This window comes from Mesoplodon densirostris, chromosome 4 (assembly GCF_025265405.1).
Source record: "Mesoplodon densirostris isolate mMesDen1 chromosome 4, mMesDen1 primary haplotype, whole genome shotgun sequence".
NCBI classification, from domain to species: domain Eukaryota; kingdom Metazoa; phylum Chordata; class Mammalia; order Artiodactyla; family Ziphiidae; genus Mesoplodon; species Mesoplodon densirostris.
In genome coordinates, this window is record NC_082664.1 from 138,486,399 (window position 1) to 138,509,959 (window position 23,561).

Consider the following 23,561-nt stretch of genomic DNA (forward strand, 5'->3'; position numbering starts at 1 on the left):
CAATTAAACTATTATATTTAGATGACTATTTGTAATATTTCTGAGTACATTTGGAAAATATTCCACATGCATCCATTCCATTTTAATACAACCAGCTCCATCACAAAATTCTTTATTTCTAACTTATCTAAATACTCAGAAGGTATACTGTTGGTGGTAACCTCCTCTACGCTTGGATACTTATTACCTAATGCCCCCTAATGATTTTTCTTTTCCTGAATGAATGACACTTCATGCTTTCATCATCTCTCATAGTTTCTAGTCCCCATCCTCTCCCCCTCCGCCCCCCCCCACACCCACCATGACAAAATTCCTTGTGGTGGTTATTTTTTCAATTTTCTTCAATGTTCTTAAATACCTCATTATGAGAGGGGGGGTCAGAACATTCCCATATATGTCACTTTGCAATGAATATTTTCAGTAATTTTCTATGATAAGGAGCCTTACTAATAACAAAGACCACCTCTTAAGACCTAAACTTCAGCTTTTGTTGCATCACACTATCTCAATACATTTACCTTTAATTAGTAAGTTATTTACATCAGTCGGTACATCAAGGGGTATTACTCTTACAATCAGGAAGACAAGAACCCTGGTCCAAATCCATCTTTGCAGTCACATTTTATGCATGGAGCTTTACAGTATTAGAGCAACACAGAGGACAAGAAGACTGCAGTATTTGTTAAGTGACATTAGTAATGTCACTTCAGTGCTTTATATGCTCTATTTTAATGCATCCAACATAAGATAGAATCCCCTACAGATGCCTAGGTTTGGTCTAAAGGGTAAAAATAAATGGTGAGATTCTGCTCTCCAAGTTACTAATTGATTTCTGATGACACTGGAATGTGAAGGTAGTATAGCTTGGTGGTTGAAAGAATTCCATTCATACCATTTCTAGTCTTGTTTGAATTATTTAAAGTTTCTGAGCTTGTTTTGTCATTTGAAAAATTAGGAAAAATAATTGTATCTATCTCTTAAGAGATGAGATATATATATATATATATATATCTTATATATATATAATGATTAGCACATAGTGGTACTCAATGACTTATTATTTTTTAAAATTAGGATTATGTTCCCAGAGAACAAGGAATATGTGGGTCTTATTCACAATAGTATGGCCAACTTGGAGCCAGGAGTCAATATTTGTTGATTTGCTTTTAAGTAGTACTGAAAATACCGTTACTTCATATTTCTCAGTTTTAAATTAAACTACCCAAACTTGTCAAGAGCAGCCATACAGCCATAGGAATTTTCACTACTCATGTGCCCATTTTACCACTCATCACGGCTCCTAAATGTACCAGCTATGAAATTTGAAGCATTTGTTTGATACCTTATTCAGTCTTACATAGTGAGAGTGAATCATCTTACTTTAAGATCCATTAAAAAAATAGTGAATCATCCCTTTAAGATCCATTTCACAATGCTAGCTAAAGTATCCTCTAAAGTGTCTGCAGATATCATTTATGTGTCTTCTCTCCAGGGGATGGTTTAAATCAGTCTAAGTCCCAGAAAGATAATATGATTTCAGTATCTTTTGATACAAGGATCCCAATCCTAAGAAGGATAGGGTTTTCAAGACTGATGGTCACATGTGATGAAATAAAACAAACTCCAGTAATCTAAAGTTACTGTGAAATAGCTAATTATATTAACTACAAAGGGCTATTTTTATTTTTATGATTTTCAATTCTAATAACATAGAATTTATTTTTCAATGAAGGTTGCCAATTTCTATTTCTCAGAAAATGTTTTTCATTCCTTGTGATAATTCATGTCCTTGTGATAATAACTGATTAGCATTGAATGCCCATAGATTAAAAATGCTTTATTTCATTGAAGTTATTTTACTGTGTCAATAAAAGCTCACATTTCCTCAGTGACACATGGAGCCTAATTCTTTTCTTCTTGCTTCAGAGAGTCCCAGTTCGGCTTTCCTGCTACTCCTACTCAGTGCTTCTGTGTCTCCACCTTACATAACCTTCTACCCGACTACTCTGAGGGTGAATTCTAGTTACTTTTGCAATATGTGCAATTATGACAGTATGTTACTAAATATATTAACTCTGAGATTATGAAATTCTCATCTGAATCTGCTTCTACTACAGAGTTCCAGGAATAGCATGTAACATAGTTTTAAAAACACTATCCCTAATGACCCTGTTTCATTCTTTTCTTGTCAGTCACCCAAAACACAGCTGTTAGTCAAGAAAAGATTTCAGGAATTTTTTAGAATAATTCTCCTACAGAATTCACTGTAGATTTCCCCATTATGGGAAATTGGAATCAGCTGCTACCAAGAAAGTCCCAATAAATGATTTTTAGCTATTATTACCTCTTTAAAAGTGCGAGGTTACTTTAGTCTTCCTAGTAAACAGATATAAAGACTGGAGTTCAAAATATCTCATGGCAGATAAATATTTTAATACAGTTTAGGCTGACAGCTTGTCTGCCTAAAAGCCTTCATTGGCTTCTCATTTTCTACTAAAGAAGTTCGGCTACTTCGCCAGTTCTTTACGACTCTTTACAATGCAGGTCTAACTTTCCAACTGTAATTCCACAGCATTCTATGAATCCTATGCTCTTTCTTCAGTGGGACCTCTCAAGCTAGAACTCCTGAGTCACAGAATGGTGAAGGACCACAAAGATTCTCTCTTGACCAAACTCTACCCAGGTTCTTCCGAGTCCTCTTCCCTACTAGGCCTCAACCTTGGCCTATAAAGACTTGAACAAAACAGTAGCATAGTTTCTAACAGCTCAAGGCCACATCCCTGGGATGATTCTACATGCCCTGAAAGTGCCTGCCTGAGAAAATGCAAGGCTGCCAAAAGATTTACCACTTGTTCCAGCCAACACCTGAGGATAGGGCCCCTGTTTCCCAGCCTCTGGGGGAGGGTAGGAGGCTAACTTCGATAAGCACCAGTTAGCAAACCCAGATGGGCTTCCCGTGGACCAAACCCCCTCTTCCTGATTTTTGAGCCCCTGCTTGTGCCCTCCCTGTTCCTACCTTCTGCCTCTAAAACAGCCAGTGACATCTGTACAAATCAAAATTGACTCTCATTCAGTCTGGACCCTTCCCCATTGCACTCATTTATTGCTAACTAAAATCTGTCCTTACAACTTTAACTAGTATCTGGCTTTGTTTATTTTTGACAAAGTCTCCCCCATAGGGTTGCCCAACCAGTATCTGATGTTGGGTGAGCAGGAAGTAAATCTTTGTTGTGTTAAATCATACAGTTTCTTGGTTTCCTTGTTACCTCAGCAAAACTATCCTACTACAGTTAATAAAGATGCTGCCTCCTACAAGAAGCCCTTTCCTAATCCACCTGTCAGTGAACCAGGCTTAAACTTTTCTAAGAGCCAGAGCCAATGACAGGGTCAGGCTCCAGCCTTCCATTCATAAAGGATCTCAAATTTAGACTTTTTGTGATAACACAAATGAAGTAATCTACTCTTGTGTTGGTGTCTGTGGTTGAAAGCAGTGGCATATTAAATGTATACATCCTTTAGGGGCTGAATTTTGTCCCTCAAAATTTATATAATGAAACCTTAACTCCTAATATTTCAGAATATGACTGTATTTGGAGACAGGGCCTTTCAAAAAGTGAGTTAGTTAAAATAAGGCCATTAGTGTGAGCCCTAATCCAATATGACTGGTGTCTTTATAAGAAGAGAAAATTTAGACACACATAGAAACACCAGGGTTGTAGGTACACAGAGGAAAGACTGTGTGAGGACACAGTAAGAAGATAGTCATCTGCAAGAAGCCCTGAGAGCCCTCAGAAGAAAACAAACCTGCTGACACCTTGATCTTGGATTTATAGTTTCCAGAACTGTGAGAAAATTAATTTTTACTGTTTAGGCCACCATTCTGTGGTATTTTATTTATGGCAGCCCTAGCAAATTGATACGTCTTAAATATTACACAATTTCACTGAGTTTTGGCAAGTCTTTATTTTTTAACATGATCTATATCTATATCTCTCTACCTATCTCTCTACCTATATATCTATATAGATAGAGAGATATAGATATACACTAGGCTTTTTTCAACCTCTGAGATACCCTGATTATAGCATTTGACGTTTTCATAGTTGTTTATAGGTTTGGCCATCTCATTATAGGTTTTTTGAGGCCAGAGATTGTGCTTATTCATGACTACATCTCTTAAAGTGGCTAGTAAATTGTGCAAGTGAGGCAAAGAGTAAGCCCTTGTCAAACAAACAGCCAGCTGAAACCTCTGCCATCATCCAACCCATGAAGCCAGGCTTATCCTTAGGGCCTTCAGGCATAGGAGTGTATAGGTCATTGCCCTACATCCCTACATTTGTCGTATCATTACCGTGATTCAAAATCTCCAAATATTCACTGTTTCTTAACTGAACAGTTTCTTAAACTGTTCAAAAGATTAAGTATAAACTTCTCAGCCTGGGAAGCAGAGCTCTTCAAGATCTGGACCCATCCTCACTCTCCTAACATTCCCCACTACTTCTCCCAGAACAGATTTTTTTTTTTCCTTTTTTTTTCTTTTTTGCCAGAGGATTGTTTCTCCCTGCTCTTCACGTCACACTCAGCTTTTCCTTTCCCTTTGTTCCTGCTATTCCCGTGGCTTACAATACTTTTCTAACTTCACCTTTGTAGGCTGAATGAGCCCTGTTTTCCCAGGGAAACTGTATTTCAGCTCTCATTAGTTTTCCTTCCGCTCAACTTAGTGTGCACTCTACTATGCTTGAGATTGAATTGTGTCCCTCTTCATGTCATCTTCCAATTAGTTCATGTCATGTGGTCTTGATTATTCTGTGTGTGTGTGTGTGTGTATATATATATATATATATATATATATATATATATATTTTTTTTTTAAGATATGAAGGGCAGAGACAGCAGTTTTTATTTCTTATATTTCCCCAGAAACTTTTGCAAAGTAGTAAGTACTTTGCAAGCCTTCTTAGACAGTAAGAGGAGGAAGAGGTCTTCAGAGGAATCTGGTTGCTCAAAATCAATTTGCCAACTAAGAAAATTAAACTCATAAAAATCAAGGGACTTTGTGACCTTGATTGTGATCACCTAGAGGGGTGGGATAGGGAGGGTGGGAGGGAGACGCAAGAGGGAGAGGATATGGGGATATATGTATACGTATATCTAATTCACTTTGTTATACAGCAGAAACTAACATAACATTGTAAAGCAATTATACTCCAATAAAGATGTTTAAAAAAAAATCAAGGGAACTGCTCAGACTCACACTACAGTTATTGGCTGATTTGAAGTTAGAACTCAGTTTTCATTACTCCAAGTTTAAATACTTTTTATCATACTACTGATTAAAAAAAATACCTGCGATTTGAATATGAAATTCCAAGATTTATTTTCAGCTACAAAGCTGAAATAGAAATTAATTTGGCCACCTATGGTAGTCTCATCAATTACAAATGACTGGGTCATTCATGTGAATAATTAATAGATTTTTTAAGATGATAAATCCATACTTAGGAAACAGGAAGGGTAAAAAGAGAGTCAGATGACAAACCTGAAACAGCCTATTTTTACTGGAATTAGAAAATTAAATTGGGGTAGTAGTCAGACAAGACTAATGCTACAAAACAACAGCATTTTTCAAATTCTGTGCAGGAAAATAACAACATGCCATAGTCCCAGCGAAGAAAGGATTCATTCCATTTAACCTACCTTTGCAAATCTTCTCATTAAGTGAGATAATGCTTCAGGATGGGGACATTCCAGTTTCTTAATAATCTCAAAGCTCTGATTAAGCTGAGCAAAGACATCAACCACAGAGGAAGAAAACAGTGCGTGATCAGATGTCTGCTGGAACTGAGGGGAGAGAAGGTGAAACCATCCTCATAAGCATACTTTAGAGGGACTGTGAAAGCAATCCATTATTTCACAAAAACAGCTCAATCTCCTATATCATGTACTTTCATTTCCCAGTAATAAAATGCTTGCTTATTTTAAAATCATCCATCTCCTTTTCTGGAAAGTGTAGTAAAACTAATATCATGGGGCAGGTTGCTATTAATTGGTTTCTCCATTACTGAATTGAGGGACTGGTTCTTTCAATTTCTCATTCCCCACAGGAATTAGGACGGTTTAGGCAAACTGATTGTGGCTCAAGACATTTGATTTGCTCCAGAGGGATTGGGAGGGTATCCGTTCCTAATCTTGGAATCCTGGAAGGGTTCCAGAACAACAGGGGAGCTTTGTATAAGCCCACTAAACTTGTAGATTCAGACCAATTCAAGGAGTAAAGAATCTTGGGGCAAAAGGGTGATCAATTTTTTTTAAAGCAATTCCCTAGGGTTCTTATCAGCATTTAAAATTGTGTTTTAATTATATTTTGGTAATGAGAGGATTAAAATGAAACTTAATTAATAGCAATAAGCCTAAAAATTCCCATTAGCTTAAAAGTGAGCAGTGTAAATGAATCTTGACAATAAGCAATCTGAAAGTCATTTAAACTCACTCCATCTTTTTTGTCTCTTCCCAGGGCTCCATGAAGGAACTCCATTGACACGTCTTCATTTTCATCTAGCCACTGCATGACAAAAGGTTCAAACCACCTGAAAAAAAATCAATAGTATTGCATACTGTAAAAGATGTCATTTGCACATGATTAACAGTGAATACTGCTCTTTTCTTATCTGAGAGTAATTCAGGACCAAAAATCTCTTTTCATTCTTTTTCTAGTTCTGCTACCTTGAAGACCTTTAGTTTCACTTCTCAAACATATCCCCTTCTCAAAATTCCTTGGCAGTCCAGTGGTTAGGAGTTCAAGTGAGCTTCCACTATATGGGGTACAGGTTCATGGGTTCAATCCCTGATCGGGGAACTAAGGTCCCGCATGCTGTGCAGTGTACCATATACATGTGTGTGTATATATATATATGTGTGTGTGTGTGTGTGTGTGTTTATATGTGTGTGTGTGTGTGTATATATATATATATATATATATCCCCTTCTCTTTTACCTTCAATCTCTACCTTTCTCTGGGCCCTTCCAATGCTGCCTCAAATATGCTTAGTTCCCAATTCCCACTCTACAATTCCCTTTACAATTCAAAATCCTGTAAAATGTAGATCTTGTGTGCTATGTGCCCCACTGTGCCATTCTCTCATTTCTTAGGGCTTTACCATCTGGCTTTCATCTACACCGACTCATCTCCTGTAACTGATACTGGGTGCTCACCTTTAATTTTAGTGATCTGCAATCCACCAGTAGGTGGGTTTTGTGAATGGTCTAAGTTTTAAAGTTCTTTTTTCCGTATGGTTGTACAGTTGTCTAGCACCATTTATTTAGAAGGTCATGCTTTCCCCCACTGCTTTGAGTTGGCATCTTTGATGCAAATCAGGTAACAGCAATGTATGGGTTTGTCTCTGGACTATTTTGTTTCATTGGTCTATTTGTCATGCACAACACCATACAATTAATAATTAACTTTTGAATAAGTCTTGATGACTGATAGTGCAGTTCTCCAACTTTTTTACTTCCTCTTGAAGATTGCTATGGCTAGTCTTAGCCCTTTGCATTTCTATGTATTACATATTTTTGAATGAACTTGTCAATCTACACAAAAATAGCTGCAGGACTCCTTATGGGATTGCTTTGAATCTGTATGTCAATGTGGGGAGAACTACCTCCTTTACAATAATGCATCTTTTTAGGAATATTGTATATTTTTATTTAGTTCATCTTAAGTAATCCTCTCAGTAATATTTTATAGTTGCCTCAATAGAGGGCATGCACATCTTTCATCACATGTGTTTATCACGGTTTTAATGCCATTCAAATGGTATTGTTTATATGTAATTTTCTAACTGTGGCTATCACATAGAAATTCAATGAACTTAACTACATTCACTTTTTAGATTCTATTAGTTTTCCTATACTTTCTTTTGAATTCTCTAGGTGTATAAATATGTCATATACACATATGGATAGCATCATTATATGCTTTTACAACCATTATACTTTTCTCTTTCTTGTCTTATTGTACTGTCTAGGACTTCTAGCACAATGTTAAATAAAAGTAATGTTATCAGCTATTGGTCTTGTCTTTTTAAAAAAATTTATTTTACTGAAGTATAGCTGATTTACAATGTTGTATTAACTTCTACTGTACAGCAAAGTGATTCATTTATACATATATATAATCAGTCATTCTTGATCTCAGGGGGAAGTTTTCAAAATTTTATCCATGAGAATGTTTGTACAGTTTTTTTCAAAGGGTGGGTCTTTTATTAGATTAAGAGAGTTCCCTTCTATTCCTAACTTGATAAGAGATTTTTATAATAAATTAATCTTCTATTTTATCTAATTATTGTTATATATTTAGTGTAATGATTGTAGCGATTTTCTCCTTCATAATTTAAATGTGGTGATTTACATTCATTGCTTTTAAAATGTTTAACTAATCTCATATTCCAGGAATAAATTCCCCATGGTCATGTTATATTACTGTTTATAGACCACTGAATTCTATTGGCTAATATTTCATTTATTTTTTTAAACTATGGTCAGAGAGAAATTGGCCTGTAATTATTCTTACTTGTCATGTTCTCAATAGGTTTTAGTAGTGAGGATATGCTGACCTCAAAAAGGATTTGTGAAGTATTCCTGCCTTCTCTGGAACAGTTTGTGTAACATTGCTGATATTCTTTCTTAAACAGTTGGAAGAATTCCATTTGGAGCCATCTGGGCCTGGAGTTTTAATTGTGACATGATTTTTATTTAAGGATTCAAATTTTAAAATAGTTATAGATCCTCTCAGATCTTAACTTTTTTCCTATGCTAGCTTGATAAGTTTTCTTTTTAAAGGAATTTGTACATTTTGTCTAACTTTTAAATATGCTACCATAAATACTCTCTTAATAATTTTTTATCTTTGTAGCATCTTTAGTGACATCTTTTCCTGAAAATGGTAATTTGTGACATATCTTTTTTCACTGGCCTTACTAAGGTTTTTTTGATTTTTATAGTCTTCTCAAAAACACACTTGGCTTTTTAATTTCTCCTTAAATTTTCTACTTTATTTTTATTCCAGGTCATGTTGATTATTTTCTTTTTCTAATTTCTCTTGACTTGACTGGCTTTTAAACATTTCTTCTGATAACTTATATTACTGATATTATAGCCTTTTTTCCTTTCTCTTTATAGAACTAGAGCTATAAATCTTCCTCTATTTACTGTTTTAGCTGTAATCCACAAGTTTTGACATGCCATATTTTATCACTTAGTTAAAAATATCATGTAATCTACACTGTGATTTGTTTTTTGACTTATGAATGATCTAGAGTACCTGCTTAATTTCCCTATCTGGTGACTTTCTAGTTATCTTCTTGGAGTTGATTTTTGGCTTAATTCCACAGTGGTCCAAGAACATACAGTATATGCTTCAATCTTTTAAAATTCATTATACTTGCTTTTTGGTCTATCAGATAGTCTATTTTGGTAAATGCACCATGTACATCTGATAACAATGTGTATTTTCTCATTGCTGGTTATAATTGTAGATAGGTAGTGTGTGTGTGTGTGTGTGTGTGTATATGTGTAAACAATATCTATGAAAATTTGTGGAAACTCTGGGTGACCAGAAATAGATGGACAGATATCATGTTGTTGAAATGTCTTTTTTCTTAATGACATTTTTTGTCTGATTCTTCAATCAGTTTCTGAAAGACGTATAATCTCCAAATAGAATTGTAGATTTGATTTTTCATTTTACTTCTGACAATATTTGCTTTATATATTTTGCTGACATGTCATTTGATACATACAAATTTAGAAATGAAATATCTTTTTCAATTTTATTTTTGAAATATTTTAATTGAAGTATAGTTGATTTACCATGCTGTGTTAGTTCCTGGTGTATAGCAAAGTGAGTCAGTTATGTATGTTATGGTTTCATATATATATATATATATATATTCTATTTCATATTCTTTTCCATTATGGTTTGTTACAGGGTATTGATTATAGTTCCCTGTGCTACACAGTAGGACCTTGTTGTTTATCTATTTTATACATAGTTGTTTGTATCTACTAATCCCAGACTCCTAATTTATCCCTCCCTCCCCCTTCCCCTTTGGTAACCATAAGTTTTCTTTGTGTCTATGAGTGTTTGTTTTGTAAATAAGTTCATTTGTATCATATTTTACAGTCTACATATAAGTGACATCATATGACATTTTTCTTTCTCTGTCTGACTTACTTCACTTAGTGTGATAACCTCTAGGTCCATCCATGTTGCTGCAAATGGCAATATTTCATTCTTTTTATGGCTGAGTAGTATTCCACTGTATATATGTACCACATTTTCTTTATCCATTCATCTATCAATGGACATTTAGGCTGCTTCTATGACTTGTCTATTGTAAATAGTGTTGCTATGAACTTTGGGGTGTATGTATCTTTTCAAGTCAGAGTTTCCTCCAGATATATGCGCAGAAGTGGGATTGCTGGATCATATGGCAACTCTATTTTTAGTTTTTTAAGGAATCCCCATATTGTTTTCCATAGTGGCTGCACTAATTTACATTCCCACCAACAGTGAAGGAGGGTTCCCTTTTCTCCACACCCTCTCCTCCAGCATTTGTTATTTGTAGACTTTTTGATGGTGGCCATTTTGACCAGTGTGAGGTGGTACCTCTTTGTCATTTTGGTTTGCATTTCTCTAATAATTAGCGATGTTGAGCATCTTTTCATGTGCCTGTTGGCCATCTGTATGTCTTCTTTGGGGAATTGTCTATTTAGGTCTTCTGCCTAGTTATTTTTAAAGTTTGAACAAAAAGAAAAATGATATTTATTTATTTGTTCTGCCCATTTTTTGATTGGGTGGTTTGGTTTTTTTTATTGAGTTGTATGAACTGATTTTATATTTTGGAATTTAATCCCTTGCTGGTCACATCATTTGCAAATATTTTCTTCCATCCCATAGGTTGTCTCTACATTTTGTTGATGGCTTCATTTGCTGTGCAAAAGCTTATAAGTTTGAGTAGGTCCCATTTGTTTATTTTTGCTTTTATTTCTATTGCCTTGGGAGACTGACCTAAGAAAATGTTGCTATGATTTATGTCAGAGAATGTTTTGCCTATGTTCTCCTCTAGGAATTTTATGGTGTCATGTTTTATGTTTAAGTCTTTAAGCCATTTTGAGTTTTTTTGTGTGTATGGTGTGAGGAAGTGTTCTAACTTCATTGATTTACATGTAGCTGTCCAGCTTTCCCAACATCACTTCCTGAAGAGACTGTCTTTTCTCCATTGTATATTCTTGCCTCCTTTGTCAAAGATTAATTGAGCCTAGATGTGTGGGTTTATTTCTGGGCTCTCTATTCTGTTCCATTGATCCATATGTCTGTTTTTGTGCCAATACCATGATGTTTTGATTGCTGTAGCTTTGTAGTATTCTCCAAAGTCTAGGAGGGTTATGCCTCCAGCTTTGTTCTTTTTCCTCAGGATTTCTTTGGCAATTCATGGGTCCTTCATGGTTCCATGTAAATTTTAGGGTAATAACTAGTTTTGTGAAAAATGTCATGGGTAATTTGATAGAGATCAAATTAAATCTGTAGGTTGCTTTGGGTAGTATGGCCATTTAACAATATTAATTCTTCCAATCCAAGAGCATGGGGTATCTTTCCATTAGATATCTTTCCCATCTTTTTGTTGAATTGCTCCTTTAATCACCATGAAAAATTTCTCTCTCTCAAAATATTTCTTATCTTAAAATCTATTTTGTCTAATATCAGGATAGCTGTGTAATGTTCTTTTCAATTATTTTTTTCATCCTTTTACTTAACATTTCTAGACTCATGTTTTAGGTGAATAAATTGTAAGCAAGATATTTTGAGTTTTGCTATTTTATCTAGTAGGATAATACTTGTTGGCTAGAGTATTAATCTATTTGCATTTAATGATTATGCTTAATTTTCTGATACATTAAATTTTAAATCTATCATTTGCTTCCCCCACCCTCAATTTCCTACTTGCTCTTCCTTCTTTTCATTCTCATTTCTTGACTTTTACGTAATTTTGTTTTATCCTCCTCCTCTTCCCCATTATATTATTGATGCATAGTATTATATTATACCTTAAGGGGTTACACTATAAATTATAATACACATCCACGACATATTTAAAGCTTTTTAAAATGAGTATTTTACACTTTTCAAACAAGCCAAGGATCTTGTATTTACTCAGTGTATCACTCTGCTACCTTTTCATGCTATTGCTGTCTTCTATTTTAAATTTATTTATTTATTATTTATTTTTGGCTGCATTGGGTCTTCATTGCTGTGCATGTGCTTTCTCTAGTGGTGGTGAGTGGGGGCTACTCTTCATTGTGGTGCATGGGCTTCTCATTGCGGTGGCTTCTCTTGTTGCAGAGCACAGGCTCTAGGCACACGGGCTTCAGTAGTGGCTCATGGGCTCTAGAGCACAAGCTCAGTAGTTGTGGCGCATGGGCTTAGTTGCTCCGCAGCATATAGGATCTTCCCAGACCAGGGATTGAACTTGTGTCACCTGTATTGGCAGGCAGATTCTTAACCACTGCATCACCAGGGAAGTCCTAATCCTATGTATATTTTATTTTACAGATTAAAAAAATTTTATATAGTTAATGTGTTTATTTATTTATTTTTTATTTTTTTATGTGTTTTAAATGTACACATTTGTTCACCTTTTTTAATGATTGTAATTCTTTACTATATTACTGTTTTTTTTTTTTTTTTTTTGCAGTACTCGGGCCTCTCACAGTCGTGGCCTCTCCCGTTGCAGAGCACAGGCTCTGGACGTGCAGGCTCGGCGGCCATGGCTCACGGGCCCAGCCGCTCCACGGCATGTGGGATCTTCCCAGACTGGGGCACGAACCCGCGTCCCCTGCATCGGCAGGCGGACTCTCAACCACTGCGCCACCAGGGAAGCCCTATTACTGTATTTTTATCTTGAGTCATTTTCCTTGTCTGAAGGCTTAGAGTATATTTTTGGTGACAGTCTGCTGGAAATATGTTCTCTTAACTTCTCAGTTATATAAATGTTTTTATTTTCCTTTATTTTTGAAGGCTACGTTTGACACTTGTAGAATTCTAAATTGTTAGTTGTTTTCTTTCAGCACTTAAAAGATATCATTGCATTGTATTCAGGTTTCAGTCACTTCTATTGAATAATCAGCCAACTGTTTTATTGTAGCCCTTTTGAAGGTAAAGTGTCTTCCCTTTCTTGACCCAGTACATTTAAAGATTTCTTCTTCTTTTTGATTTTAAGCAGTTTTCTATGATGTACCTACAGGCAGTTTTCCTTGCATTTACCCTTCTTAGGATTTATAGAAATTCTTGAACTGTGGCTTCATGTTTTTCATCAGTTTTGCAAAATCCACATCTAGTAACTTCACACACTGCTGTAGTACTGTTTCTCTCTTCTCCTTTTCTGGAACTCAGGTCTTTGTACATTAGACCTTTTTATAATTTGTCCCATATATCCCTGTTCTATTTTTTCTATATTTTGTATTTTTGTTTCTGTTTTTATATGAAAATATTCTTCAAAAATATGTTCCGATTATTTAAGCCCTCTTCTGCTATGTATATTCTGCCATTAGGTCCATCTATCGCATTCCTAATTTCATCCTATTTCAGTTCTACAATGTCCATTTTATTCTTCTTATAGGTTCCATTTTTCTGTTGAAATTCTCCCATGATTTGAAGTACGCATCAAACTCTATGTCTGATAAGACTAATTTCTCTTTTCCTCTTGGATTCTAGTCATTTGGTCCTGTTGCCTGGCAGTCTTTAATCTTTTGTTAAATACTGTGCAATGTCTATGAAAAATTGTGGAATCTTTGGTTGATCATTTCCTCCAAAGTGGATCTGAATTTCTTCTTGTAGACAGAATGTAGGGAGATCACCACAATCTAGGAAAGACTGGGTTTTAGACTGGGCTATTTCCAGTTTGCCTGTATTTTTAGGACAGAGTCCTTCAGGGTTCTCACCTGAAAACCTGGGATGTTTATAATGCTTCTTCTTTCTTAGGAAGCCTTGCTTTCTAATTTTTATCTCCCCAGCATTGTGAGACTGTGGAAGTCTCTGCTTGGTTTTTAATCTCTTAGTGCCTACTTTCTACTTGTTTATTTCTGCCTCACTCTCCACACATGGGCAGATTAAGGATCAGAGAATACCTCAAGGAGAAACTGCATGCAGCATGCTATATTTACTTCTCTGTAGTTCTCTTTATTCTAGGATGTTGGTCCCACAAGACAAAGCAGCCTTCAGAGCCTTGAACACCAATGTTTGTTTCTCTAGCCCAGGGAGATCACTATAAACTCTGGGTTACTGTTCTCTATTTGACCACCATGACTTATATGGCAAATTGGTAAATGTGTGTAGATGGAGAGCACTGGAGAGAAACTGCAGCAAATACAGGGTTCACCTCAATGCATTTCTTTTCACAGAGACCTTAGCTCCTCAATCTCTGGTTGCCTCAATTGCTCTCTGATACTGTTTAATTTTATTTTGCTTTTATAGTTGGTCTTCAGTGAGCATGTTAGTTTGATTTAAGTTAATGTAGTTTAGTTAGTCTACACAGAGCCAGAAGCAGAATTCTCTTGGTAAATGGCTTCTTTTTTCATTTCCCTATTCCCAGTCAATGATACTACCAACACTTAGGCACATGTACTGCATGTTTAACTCTTCCTTCTTTCTTTTATCCTCATGTGTCTTTAGTTGACAAATTCTGTAAATTCGATTTTTGAAATTCTCTCCCATACATCTTCATCCTTTACATTTTTACTACAATCACTCTATTATGTATATACAATTTTTATTTCTCCCAGTATACAATTCTATCTTATAAGCTTCTATGAGAAAAGTTATATAAGTGGGCAGTTCTAATCGCATCACTATGTTACTCACTAACTTCTAAATCCCTTCCCTACTCCTCTCCATTCTCTACCTTTTCCAACCCCTACAATGCCTAATAAAAGTGGTAAAACCTTCAGAGTATTTATATAATCTAGTTCAAAACCACATTTCCTACATTACTTTCTACTAATTTTGTAAAGATACCCTGTACTCCACTGAAATGAAACTATTTCCCATGGACCATAGCCCATGTATTCCTTCCTCCATAATTATAACTCATAACTTTCCTTTAGTTTTCTTGCCATAGCCCGAACAACATTTCAAAGACTGTATCAAATGCTATCCCATCCATAAATACTGTGTAGAGTCATTGAAACGGGGTAATATCTCTCTTCTGTGAGACCCCATTGCACTTTGCTCATATTACTTGAATTAGTGATTATTTCAATTTGTCTTGTTTTAGCAGGATTTTTGTTCTTACACTATCTTCTTGGGTATAAACTCCTTTCAAGCTGAGGCCTTTATTTTGTTCACTATTGTCCTACAACACTTGGCATAATGCCTAGAATTTGGAAGCCCTCCCTCAACAGAATAAAAAAGAATTCTGACAAACATAAAATGCAGAGTATTATAAATCTGTGTGACTACAATTGTATCTGATAGATTCATGTTTCTGAAAATGTTACCTGTTTAATAATGACTTCTAGTTTAGAAATATAAATATCCAAGACATTTTTAGGTTTGAAATAAAGAGTAATTTGGATTATATAGATCAATACACAAGCACTCCTCATTTTCCCAACAAAATTTGAGTTCAAGCACTTTTACAAGAAATAATTTCATCATGTGAGCCATTATGTATTATGTCTTATGTATTTCTTTCTCTTTGAGTTGAATATCCAAGTAAGTCATACTTGAAAAATGTAACACAATTTAATTAAATATGGTTCCCAAAGGTATGCAAATCATTTAATGTTAATTTTATGACAGAAATGTCAGCATTCAAATGAAGATTATGTGAAGAGATTTTAGGGCTGCATAATTCAGGTTTAATTTTACAGGACTATGAATTGAGAATAAATGTGGGGGTGAAAATCACTACTTACAAGGAATATTCAGGAACGGCATCCTTGAAGGCAGGAAGTTCTCGCACATATTCAATATAAAACCATTTCACTTTGAAATGCAAATTCATATAATCGGTGCTCTTGCATAACCGCTGCTTTTCATGTTCTGTAATGGATAAAATCAAATATTTAATAAAGTTTGGTTTGCCAACAATGCTGTGTTCCAGTCTACTTTTATTATTCGTATTTCAAAAAGAAAGAAAATAACATATCTGAGGTTAAAGCAAACTGAATTGCTAAAGACAGACCTGAAAGTTTACAAAATGCAAAAATCATCTGTTAGGTCCTATGTAGAATAGCTCAGGCAGTAATGAGAAATGACTTGAATGCTCTAATGTGCCTTCCTGAAAAAGGTGAGAATTCTGGTGTGTTAAAGAGTGACAATGTATCACCATTTTTCTATTTATCTGCAAGCTTTCACATTTTGAGTACTTTTAGCATGATTCAAAGTGCCAGAAAGAATGAAAACTTGTAAGTATGAATAAAACATGAATCAAACTAGGAGGCATAATCCCTGATTAATAATGGAAATGTGAATGAGTAGATTGCATTTTTGGCCTGGATATTTAATACTTAGAGAATTAAGGAGAAGAATTATATTTAACTTCTAAGCTAGTTGATTTCTTCTTCACCTTTTAAGTTCAGCAAAAATTATTTTGTACGCTGTGACCTTTTTTTGACATTTATTTAGCAGGATTTTCTTTTTTTTTAAATTTTTATTGGAGTATAGTTGAGTTACAAGGTTGTGTTAGCTTCAGGTGTACAGCAAAATGAATTATATATATATATATATATATATATATATATATATATATATATATATATATATATATCCACTCTTTTAGATTCTTTTCCCATATAGCAGGATTTTCTAATATGTGACTTTTTTTCTCTCTCTTGCTCAAAAAGTATAGCTTAAAACTGTTACTTTGATCTGAACATATAGTACTGGGGAATAGAGAAAAAAATAATGTTACTGAACACATTTAACTCTGCTCAATATTAATATGTTGGCCAATTCTGGCTCTAAGTATAGGCACAACCAAACCCCAAATATCCCTAACTATATGTAGGTTGAGAGTGTCCTCTGAGAAGTTCTGGTAGAGGTCTGTGAATCTCCTTCAAGCTAAGGGCTTTAATTTATAATAGGAACGCCCTTTAGTTAATATTCCAGGCTGAAAACACTAACTGAAGCAATTAGATTGTTATAAGGTAATTGAGGTCATCCTTGATTTTCAAAACCTGACTGTAAAGAGAGTTAAATCCCAATAATAAACACAAGAGGTAACAGAACCCCAAACTGAACATTTTCAAATTATCTAAGCAATGATTAATTCAAGACAATTTGTAGAACCAAGAAAGAGGCAGAGACACAGAGAAAACATACATCTATACACAGAAACAAGAATAATATACTAGTACCTATAGACCAAACTCCCAGACAAAATTATGAACTAGGTGACTGGCTGTCGCTGTGCAAGGATGGGCCTGGCAACCAACTGGACTGGGAGCCAGCCATGCCTACCAGACTGCCCCCAGTAGTCTACCCTCCACAACAGAAGGATCCACACACATAGGGGCGCCCCTAGAGCATACAGCTCTGGTGACCAGTGAGGAGTGGGCTGCTGAGACACATAGGACATCTCCTACAAAAGGCCACTTCTCCAAGGTCAGGAAACATAATCAACATACCAGATACATAGAAATAAAAACAGCAAATTAGACAAAATGAGGTGACAGAGAAACATGGTCCAAACAAAGGAACAAGATAAAACCCCAGAAAAAGAATTAAGTGAAATGCAGATAGGCAGTCTATCTGAGAAAGAGTTCAAGGTAATGATTGTAAAGATGATCAAAGAACTCAGGAGAAGAATGGAAGAACAGAGTTATTAGTATGTAAATGTTATCATTATTACTATGATTTATGTCATAGAATGTTCTACCTATGTTTTCTTCTAATTTTATGCTTTCCAGTCTTCCATTTAGGTCTTTAATCCAGAAGTTAAAACTGTTTAACAGAGATGAAGAATACAATAACTAAATGAAAAATACACTGCTAGGACTCAACAGTAGGTTAAAGGATACAGAGGAACAGATCAGTGAGTTGGAAGATAGAGTAGTGGAAATCACCAAAGCTGAACAGAAAAAAGAAAAAAAGAATAAAGAGAAATGAGGGGGCTTCCCTGGTGGCACAGTGGTTGAGAGTCTGCCTGCCAATGCAGGGGACATGGGTTCGTGCCCTGGTCCAGAAAGATCCCACATGCCATGGAGCAGCTGGGCCCGTGAGCCATGGCCGCTGAGCCTGCGTGTCTGGAGCCTGTGCTCCGCGATGGGAGAGGCCACAACAGTGAGAGGCCTGCGTACCACAAAAAAAAAAAAAAGAAAAGAAAAGAAAAAAGAAATGAGGAAAGTTTAATAAATCTCTGGAATAACATCAAATATTCTAACACTCACATTACAGAGGTCCCAGAGGAGAAGAGAGAGAAAGGGGCAGAGAACATATATGAAGATATAATAGCTGAAAATTCCCTAACCTAGAAAAGGAAGCAGATCTCAAAGTGCAGGAAACACAGAGAGTCCCAAACAGGATCTACCCAAAGAGGACCACCCCAAGACACATTGTAATTAAAATGACAAAAATTGAATATAAGAGAAAATATTAAAAGCAGCAAGGGAAAAGAAACCAGGGAACTCCCATAAGCCTATCAGCTGACATTTTAGCAGAAACTAAAGTGACGAAAGAGAAAAACCTACAACCAAGGATACTCTATCGGGCAAGGCTTTCATTTAGATTTGATGGAGAAGTCAAAAGTTTAACAGGCAAGCAAAAGGTAAAAGAGTTCAGCACCACCAAACCAGCTGTACAAGAAATGTTAAAGGGACTTCTATAGGTGAAAAAGAAAAGGCCACAACAAAAAACATGAAAATTACAGGAAGAAAAATCTCCTTGGTAAAGGCAAGTATCCAGGAAAGGTAGTAAATCAACCATGTACAAAGCTAGTAGGAAGGTTAAAAAGCAAAATTAGTAAAATCATCTATATCCACAATAACCAGTAAAGGGAAAACTAGACAGCTACATGTAAAAGAATGAAATTAGAACATTTTCTCACACTATATATAAAAATAAACTCAAAATGGATTAAAGACCTAAATGTAAGATTGGAAAGCATAAAACTAGAAGAAAACATAGGTAGAACATTCTATGACATACATCATAGTACTAATTTTTTTGGATCTGTCTTGCAGCCAAAGGAAACAAAAGCAAAACTTTAAAAATGAGACCTGATTAAACTTAAAAGCTTTTGCACAGCAAAGGAAACCATCAACAAAAATGCTAAAACCTACTGAATGGGAGAAAATATTTGCAAATGGTATGACTGATAAGGGGTTAATATCCAAAATATATAAACAACTCATAAAACTCAACATCAAAAAACCCCCAAATAATTTGATTTAAAAAATTGGGCAGGGGGCTTCCCTGGTGGCGCAGTGGTTGAGAGTCCACCTGCCGATGCAGGGGACACGGGTTCATGCCTCCATCCAGGAAGATCCCACATGCCGCAGAGCAGCTGGGCCCGTGAGCCATGGCTGCTGAGCCTGCGCGTCCGGAGCCTGTGCTCTGCAACGGGAGAGGCCACAACAGTGAGAGGCCCGCGTACCGCAAAAAAAAAAAAAAAAAATTGGGCAGAAGACGTGAATAGACAGTTTTCCAAAGAAGACAGAGATGGCAACAGGCACAGGAAAAGATGCTCAACATCACTAATCATAAGATAAATGCAAATCAAAACCACAATGATGTATCATCTCACACCTGTCAAAATGGCTATGTTCAAAAAGGTCATAACTTACAAATGTTGTCAAGGATGTGGAGTAAAGGAAACCCTAGTACATTGTTTGTGGTAATGTAAATTGGTGCAGCTACTGTGGAAACAGAATGGAGTTTCCTTAAAAAACTACAAATCGAACTACCATATGATCCAGCAATTCCACTCCTGGGTATATATTCAAAGAAAATGAAAACAGTAGTTTGAAAAGATACATGCAGACCAGTGTTCACAACAGCATTATTTACAATTGTCAAGATATGCCAACAACCTAAGTGCTCATCAACAGATGAATGGATAACGAAGATGTGGTGTATACACACACACACACACACACACACACACATAATGGAATATTACTCAGCCATAAAAAAGAATGAAATCTTGCCATTTGCAAGAACATGGACCTGGAACATATTACGCTTAGGGAAATAAGTCTGAAGGAGAAAGACAAATACCATATGTTATCACTTATAGGTGAAATCTAAAAAATAAAATGAATGAATACAACAAAGAAGCAACAGACTCACAGGAAGAGCAAACTAGTGGTTACCAGTGGGGAGATGGAAGGTGGAGGGGCAAGATAGGGGTAGGGGATTAAGAAGTACAAACTACTATATATAAAATTAATAAGCCACAGGATGTATTATATAGCACAGGGAATATAGCCAATATTTTATAAAAACTATAAATGGAATATAATCTATAAAAATTTTGAATCACTATGTTGTACACCTGAGACTAATATAATACTGTAAATCAACTATATCTCAATTTAAAAAAAAGAGTGCATGTAAACTGAGATTGGATAGAAAATATGTAACCTCAGAGAAGAAAAAAAAGGCTGAACAGAAATTTTTAAAAGTTCAAAGATATGCTTAAATATTTTAAAACAGGAAAAAAATAAAGACAACAGACATCATGTGACTTGGGAAATGTATTATTTGGTGCCACTGTAAATAGAACACAAAATATGTGGAATATTTTATTATAATGGCATAATTAGTCATTTTGCTGAAAAAAAGATGAAAATATACATTTCTGAAAGAAAAATATAATTTATGACTTATTTGTATCTTCACTGGAAAACACAAACATTGCCTCTTAGGACACCAAAATATGCATATTGATAATTCAATTGTTATCTTTGATATTTTGCCAACTTTCAGCATATTAAAAAATAACTGGTCCAAATTTTTTATTGTATCAATATGAAAGTAAGTTTATCTTTTTTTCATTTAAAAAATTATTTATTTTATATTTGGCTGCTTTGGGTCTTCATTTCTGCGTGCGGGCTTTCTCTAGTTGTGGCGAGTGGGGGCTAACCTTCATTGCGGTGCGTGGGCTTCTCATTGTGGTGGCTTCTCTTGTTGCAGAGCACGGGCTCTAGGCGCGTGGGCTCAGTAGCTGTGGCGCACGGGTTCTAGAGTGGAGGCTCAGTAGCTGTGGTGGACAGGCTTAGCTGCTCCGTGGCATGTGGGATATTCCCAGACCAGGGTTCAAACCTGTGTCCCCTACATTGGCAGGCAGATTCTTAACCACTGCACCACCAGAGAAGCCCAAAAGTAAGTTGACTCTTTGAGGTAAGATGATAGAGCATATTTCATTTAAAAGTTTATTAGCTTGATTTAGAAATGATAAATATTTAGGTATATGCTATGTGGACCTCCATTTATGCTCTTGTCTTTACAAGTGTTAGAGGTGACAGCCTGGAAATGTATTACCTTTTCTAAGATTTTTTGCACATTATCAGAATCCTGAAGGGAAGGGTAACCCAGTTCCATCTAATAACAAAAATGTTTACTGAGTGTGTAGCTTGTGCCAGGTCACATGGGAGGCACTAGAGAGATAAAGATGAAGGACCCATATGCACAGAGTTTAGGGAAGAAGGGTGACATGTAACTGGGAATTTAATATAGTATAGCAAGTGCCATGATTTGATATGTACAGGAGGATGTGGTCTCTTGGAAGAGATGAATTTAGCCCAATTTTACACTTTAGGTGAACAATTAAATACAGAAATTATTTGCTGTTAGTGGTTCAGTGCACAAAGAGGAATTTGAGCCAGATGATATGTATTATATAAAACAAAACTTCATATAAGAAATGCTATTATATATATATTTGTCTGCTTTGCAAAATTTTATAACTATGGTTCCAATTAAGGCTTTGGGCTTTTTCCTCTTTCTACTCATGTTCTGGTAGCAAGTTTGGGTGAACCCTATGTTGTGTCATAAAAGGAGAAGGTTTGCTAATCTCTGCCCCTTACAATGAAGTCACCTCTGTACTTTGGAGAGTAGGTAAAAGCCAGTTGTGGGCAGTCCCCAGTCAGATTTCTAGACAAGACCTGCAGTTTATTTGCTTAACCATTTACACTTCACTTCTCCATAAATGCAGCAGTCTTGCCTTCTTCCCTATTTGGGCACTCTGCTCAGAGCTTACAGCCCTCCCCAAACCCACTCTCCTGGACTCTGCAAGATCTCTGCCCTCCTACATTCCCCTCATTCCTGGTGTTCCCACATTTCCAGGAAGGGAACACTTCTATTTGTCTAATGTTCTGTAGCCACACTGTAGGTAGGGCCCCCAACTCTTCTTTCCCACCTACCACGTCCCTCCTACTGAGGATAAACACACTAAAGGAGAAAAGAAGGAGACCGATTATCTTTTAAAAAGATGAAATTTTGTTTTGCTCTAGTCTGGAGACCATCTTTTCTAGTTCCTAAGAATGTATGTGATATGATAACACAAATTATCAGGGTTTTAGTACCACCCTCTGCTAAAAAACAAACAAAAAACTAACCTTATAAGAATTACTAATAGTTTTCTCCTTAAAGAATTGCTTTCGAGGGGAAGACCTTCAAGATGGCGGAAGAGTAAGATGTGGAGATCACCTTCCTCCCCACAAATACATCAGAAATACATCTACATGTGGAACAACTCCTACAGAACACCTGCTGAACACTGGCAGAAGACCTCAGACCTCCCAAAAGTCAAGTAACTCCCCACGTACCTGGGTAGGGCAAAAGAAAAAAGAAAAAAAAACAGAGACGAGAATAGGGACAGAACCTGCATCTCTGGGAGGGAGCTGTGGAGGAGGAAAAGTTTCCACACATTAGGGAGCCCCTTCATGGGTGAAGACATGGGTGGTGGTGGTGGGGAAGCTTCAGAGCCACGGAGGAGAGCACAGCAACAGGGGTGCAAAGAGCAAAGCAGAGAGATTCCCGCACAGAGGATCGGTGCTGACCAGCATTCACCAGCCCGAGAGGCTTCTCTGCTGACTTGCCGGGGCGGGTAGGGGCTGGGAGCTGAGGCTCAGGCTTCTTCGGAGGTCAGATACCAAGGAAAGGACTGGGGTTGGCTGCGTGAACACAGCCTGAAGGGGGCTAGTGTGCCACAGCTAGCCGGGAGGGAGTCTGGGAAAAATTGTGGACCTACCTAAGAGGCAAGAGGCCATTGTTTCAGGGTGCATGAGGAGAAGGGATTCAGAGCACCGCCTAAACGAGCTCCAGAGACAGGTGTGAACGGCGGATATCAGCACAGACCCCAGAGACGGGCATGAGATGTTAAGGCTGCTGCTGCAGCCACCAAGAAGCCTGTGTGCAAGCATAGGTCCCTCTCCACACCTCCCCTCTCAGGAGCCTGTGCAGCCTGCCACGGCCAGGGTCCCATGATCCAAGGACAACTTCCCCGGAGGGAACAGACAGCATGTCTCAGGCTGTTGCAACTTCATGCTGGCCTCTG

The 23,561-nt window shown here is 36.5% G+C and overlaps 1 protein-coding gene across 2 annotated transcripts in view; it reads right to left on the reverse strand.

The window, feature by feature from the left end:
• UNC13C (unc-13 homolog C) overlaps window positions 1–23,561 on the reverse strand; it is a 587,724-nt gene that overhangs the window by 107,279 nt on the left and 456,884 nt on the right. For both annotated transcript variants that reach the window (XM_060095294.1, XM_060095293.1), the window contains 3 exons: window positions 15,976–16,102; window positions 6,491–6,587; window positions 5,698–5,841 (listed from right to left, as the gene is read on the reverse strand). In XM_060095294.1, coding sequence (XP_059951277.1) covers window positions 5,698–5,841; window positions 6,491–6,587; window positions 15,976–16,102 — 368 coding nt within the window. The remainder of the gene's footprint in view (window positions 1–5,697; window positions 5,842–6,490; window positions 6,588–15,975; window positions 16,103–23,561) is intronic.